The following is a 5,242-nucleotide window of genomic DNA, read 5'->3' as shown; positions in this document are numbered from 1 at the left end:
TCTATGACATGTAGCCAGAATTGGCTACAGGCCAAAGTGCTATTTGAAGGACAGAGTACCAAGACCACAAATATATATATATATATGTATGTTTGGTTGGTTGGTTTTTAAAAGAAATTTAGCTTTTAAAACCCTCAAAAAAATATTATAACCCCAGGATCAAGCAAGGGGGTGTTTTCTGTATTTGTTATCATCCCACTGCTCCATGGAAATGCTGGAAAAGGTCAGAAGAGCCAGAAATTATTATAAGAGGGTAAGAAAAATGATATAATGTGCAAAGTTTAAGCCTAGCTCTAAAACAAGTCTGAAGGGTTTCTGTGAGCACTGGCTCTAACTGTGCCCAACAACAAATTTGGTCCTGTGGGTCTGCCATCTCAAACCTCAACCTTCACCCTAACATGAGCCTGAACTTCATCAGCAATTAAGCCATCTCAGCTAAACTATCCCACAAGCAGCACCAAATTATGAATACCTAAAAAAAATGTCTCTCCATGACCCTCTGCCTGGATCAACATGAACAACCAACACCTGGGTCAACATGACATAAGGCAAAAGGAAGCCTTACCATAATGGTATGCACTAGTACAAATTAAAAAGTAATCTCTGTTTCACGTGGGATGAAGCAGAAAACTAAGCAGTAGCCACAGCCCTAAGCAAAACTTAACAGCTTGACACCCTTACATATCTGCTGGACTAAATGACAGATAGCAGACACAAAACAAGCAATAAAACATAACACACACTCCACCCAATGACACCTTCAGACCTGCCATGACCTCAGAGCAAACCAAACCCTAGCCAAGGAGTTTCTGTTGGACACAGAACAAGGCAGATGGAGATGACACTGGATAACAACCTTTAAATTATGCAGACAACTCCTTTTAAATCCAGTACAAACCTGATTGCACAGATTAACACTTGCAAAACCCTTAGTGCTAACCCTGCCCTGAAGCCCAGCTCTGAAGAAGCAACCCTGCCAGACCAAAATTGTTAGTAAGAAGGTGGCTGCTAACCACAGCTGCACTAAACTTAGCTCAGCAGCTTGTTGCATACCAAGTAAAAATCCAGGCTCTCCAACCCAGCAATGGAACAAACTCCAAGCCCAAATAATTCTTAATGCTAGGGGAACTATTTTTGGCAAACACAGAGCTATGTGTAACACTGTGGCTGCGAAAGCATCAGTTCTAAACTTTGTTTCTTTCAAAACCCTGCAAAACCCCTTGCTCCTAACCCTAGTGCAACACTGAGCAGCATGTGCTCACTGAGGGGAATAGCACACAATCTATCTTTGTTTTCCTGCCAGAAAAAAAACAGGTCCTTTCATAGAATGACTTAGGTTGGAAAAGACCTTCAAGGTCACTGAGTCCAACCATTACCATTACTCTACCAAGCCCAGCACTAAGCCATGTTCCCAAGTTTCACATCTTGATGACTTTTAAACACATCCAGGGATGGTGACTCAACCACCTCCCTGGGCAGCCTGTTCCAATGTCTGACAACCCTTCCAGTGAAAAAGTTCCTTCTTCCTAATGTCTAGTCTAAACCTCCCTTGGTGCAGCTTGAGGCCCTTCCCTCTTGTTCTATCACCAGGTACCTGTGAGAAGAGACTAGCTCCTCTTTACAACGTCTTTTCAGGTAGTTGTAGAGGGTGATGAGGTCTCCCCTCAGCCTCCTTTTCTTCAGACTGAATAGCCCCAGTTGCCTCAGCTGCTCCTCACAAGACTTGTTCTCAAGGCCTTTCACCAGCTTTGTTGCCCTTCTTTGGACACACTCCAGCTTTGTACCACTCTGTGGTATAACTGAAACCAAAGCCCAGCCCAGCACCAGAGGCAGTATCTGCTGCTTCCCAGATGTACACAACAGCATTAAATGCGGCTCTACCACTCATTTCATAGAAACCAGGACCCTCCTGTGATTCCATAACAAACTAAATGATCTGTAACCTGAGGCGACAAGGAGGTGGCCAGCTACAACAACCTTCGCATACCTCTACAGGTCTTTTAAAAGCTTGACTCTCTACTGATTGTAGCTTTAACATTGCATTAGAGTTAAGTGTTCAGGATTTAGCGCTGTTGTTGCCTCTGCTTGATGTACCTCAAGATCAGGCTCAGAGATCCTAATGATCCCTGTCATTTAGGATGTGTTTCTGATAATTTTTAAGCTGATAAAAGTTGAGGTCAAAACTGTTACCAGCAGACCTTTCCTCTGGCCATGACCTGGATGTGTCTTCACCTTTATGCTTAAGACTGTTTGCCTGTTAAGAATTGAGTACAAAAAGGGGGGAAAACAAAACAAAACATTCACTTCCAAAACCTTCTGTGAACATTCTCCAACAGCCAAAGAACAGTTTTATATGTTTCAACCACACATAAATCCAGTGGAAAAAAAATTCAGAAGCAACTGTTAAAAATGGTTGAAGAATAAATAAATAATATGCCATCAAAATTCTATGTTTTAGACACTACTTGGGCATTCTTCTTTCACTCAGAGCTCTTTTGAGCTGCTGTGTCTTACTTTGAACACTGTACAAAATTCTTTTGCATGTGGATTCAAGTATGTGCTTTGCATCTAAGCCATATTATGTTTGTATACTGTTCAAGGTGAAGAATTTAAACTGTTATTCAGAAATCACAAAATAAGTCAAGTATACAGAAGCCTTTGTAACAATACGGTAGTTAAGGCAAGATCAATCTAACAGGTATAAGCCATCTTTCAACTCCAGCATTATTTTACTTATAATAGAGCTTATCTCTTTAAAGTTATGATACAAGCTAAAATAGTCCCTCCAGCATATGGGAAGCCCAGGTTGTTACAAGCAAATATACATTGTTTGTATTATTTTGCTGTTAATTCAAATCTAACTTCACTTGGGATAAAGCTGCTGCTTAAAACCCTTTTTTAGCAACAGATTCTGCACAACATAAAATAAACCCAGGTCCACAAAACCTACCCAGAAGAGCAGGGAAACCACTGCAAGGAGCCACACCAAGATAAAAAAAGGGAGACCAGGCCTGCCGTGACCTGGTCGGGCCAGAAAGGCCAGTGAGCTGCAGCTCCCCTCGGGTGGCTGGTGCGGCACTAACACGAGGGGCCGTGTCACAGCCGCCTGCCTGAGGAAGCGTTTCTAACACAGATGAATTTCACACGGGCCAGGCCAACCGAGTGACGTGGTGACAGTCGTGCAGGGAGAGTCGAGCCCCTCGTAGCCCTGAGGAAGCCCCTTCCCTCAGAGACCCTGCCAGGCCAGGGGACCCCCTCACCAGCAAGCAAAGACAAATGTCCTCAAGCCCCAGCCTGGCAATTGGTTTGTAATGGGCCTTGGGGGGTGAGATACAAATGGGAGAGGGAAAAAGTTGGTAGGAATAAAGCAGGGTAAAATGGTTACCCCTTCCCCAGCATTCTGGTCAGCAGCTGAGATGTGGGAATGAGAAGAGAACTCATCTGCTGCTGGATGAGAAAGAACTCAACCTTGGCGAGGCGGAAGAGCAGCAGAAGGAAGCTCTACCCCCAGAGGCCATTCTCACACCTCCTTGGGCTAAGAAAAACAACCCTCAGAGGCAGCAGCAAGGAAGGAAGGGAACACACTCTTCTCCTTCCACGTTTGGCATTCATCTCTGGCCTGGCAGAGGGGACCAGGATCCAAGCCCACACTTGTGTATTCGCTGAGCCGTGCGCCCTGCTCAGTGAGCTCCTGCCAGAGGCAGGTGGCAAAGTCTTTTGTCATGAGGTGAGGGGGAAAAAGGGGAAAAGCCAAAAAAACCCAACCCAACACAATCCCAAAAAGCCAAAAAAACCCACCCAAAACAATCACAAAACAACAACAGGCTCAGGCATCAGCTGAATGGAAAAGGTGCAACCCAGGATCAGGACTAATAGAGAACCAGAATGTGATTAAACTCTTGGGTCTTCAAGTGCAGGGAGACCCGTCTCCTGCCTCTGGTTCCTAGCCTGGCCTGGCAAGCAGCAGCTACCTTCATTCTCCCCTCCATAACCATCTGGAGAAGGAAAACTGGGCCCAGAAGAGCACTAAGGCTCTGCTGGACTACCCCTCCAGGACAGATGCCTGGCAGAGGTGTGGGCACACACTCTCCTGCAGATCAGCTCCCATTTCGAGGTGAGCCACAGCCTGTGGAGAACATCAACTGTGTGACGGCAGGAAGCTCCCAGAGATGCGGGGGGCAGGGGGGGTTGGGGGGTGCGGTGTTTGTCCCTTGACACAGGCCTGGGCTGGGTTCCTTGTCATACAATACTTGCGTGGTCTTACTCCGTTTTAAAATGGCTGGAATCAAGTGATCGGGTGTTAATTGTTTAAAAAGACAGTCCTGATGTTGCAACGTTTTATATCATTCGGCTGTTAGAATGATTTGGTCTGGAGAAAAGGAGCCCGAGGCGGGAGGCCTCGCTCTCTGCAGCTGCCTGGAAGGGGCTGGAGCGAGGGGGGGTCGGTCTCTTCTCCCAAGAAACAAGGGAGGAAATGACCTTAAGTTGCACCAGGGGAGGTTTAGATTGCATATTAGGAAAAATGCCTTCATTGAGAGGGTTCTCAGGCCCTGGGACGGGTTGCTCAGGGAAGTGGGAGAGTCACCATGCCTGGAGGTGTTTAAAACAGACACGTAGATGTGGTGCTAAGGGGCACGGTTTTGGTGGCAGTGCTGGGTTAGTGCTTGGGCTTAATGGCCTTGAAGGTCTTTTCCAACCCCAGTGACCTCTTGTTTTAGTGCTTGCAGAATATCTGGGAACTGCTTAATTCTGAGTGATGCTTTGTTTTCAGAAGAAATATTTAGAATGATGGAGTGACTGGTTGTAGTTCTTTGGGTCAACTGGCAGACCTGTTTGTTTCTTCTCTCCGTAGCTGTTGCCGATGCCATTAGAACAAGCCTTGGACCAAAGGGAATGGATAAAATGGTAAACCTTGCACTTTAATTTTTAAAACATTACACTTACTGGAGATACTGTAAAGTCAACATCTTTCCTATGGGATGCCATCTTTTGCTTTTAGGGGAAAATAGGAACTAAATGTACCTCTCAGTTTGAGAAATAATGTTGTCAGGAAAAGTATTTTACATTGAGCAATAAATTAAATTAAAGGTTCATAGTTACTTATCAGAACTGTGTTTTTGCTCTTCCTTCTCAGATCCAGGATGCTAAAGGAGATGTGACAATCACTAATGATGGTGCTACTATTCTGAAACAAATGCAGGTTCTGCACCCTGCAGCCAAAATGGTAAGGGTTTGGTTTGTT

At 45.2% G+C, this 5,242-nt stretch overlaps 1 protein-coding gene across 1 annotated transcript in view; it reads left to right on the top strand.

Annotated features, from left to right (window-relative positions):
- Window positions 1-4,059: 4,059 nt before the first annotated feature.
- Window positions 4,060-5,242, top strand: part of CCT4 (chaperonin containing TCP1, subunit 4 (delta)) — an 8,026-nt gene continuing 6,843 nt past the window's right edge. The window contains exons 1-2 of the mRNA XM_010007154.1: window positions 4,060-4,114; window positions 4,853-4,905. Of these exons, the coding sequence (XP_010005456.1) occupies window positions 4,060-4,114; window positions 4,853-4,905 (108 nt within the window). The remainder of the gene's footprint in view (window positions 4,115-4,852; window positions 4,906-5,242) is intronic.

This window comes from Chaetura pelagica, unplaced genomic scaffold (genome assembly GCF_000747805.2).
Source record: "Chaetura pelagica isolate M959 unplaced genomic scaffold, ChaPel_1.0 scaffold111, whole genome shotgun sequence".
In the NCBI taxonomy this organism is placed as follows: Eukaryota; Metazoa; Chordata; class Aves; order Apodiformes; family Apodidae; genus Chaetura; species Chaetura pelagica.
This window is presented reverse-complemented; position numbering and strand designations above follow the sequence as displayed.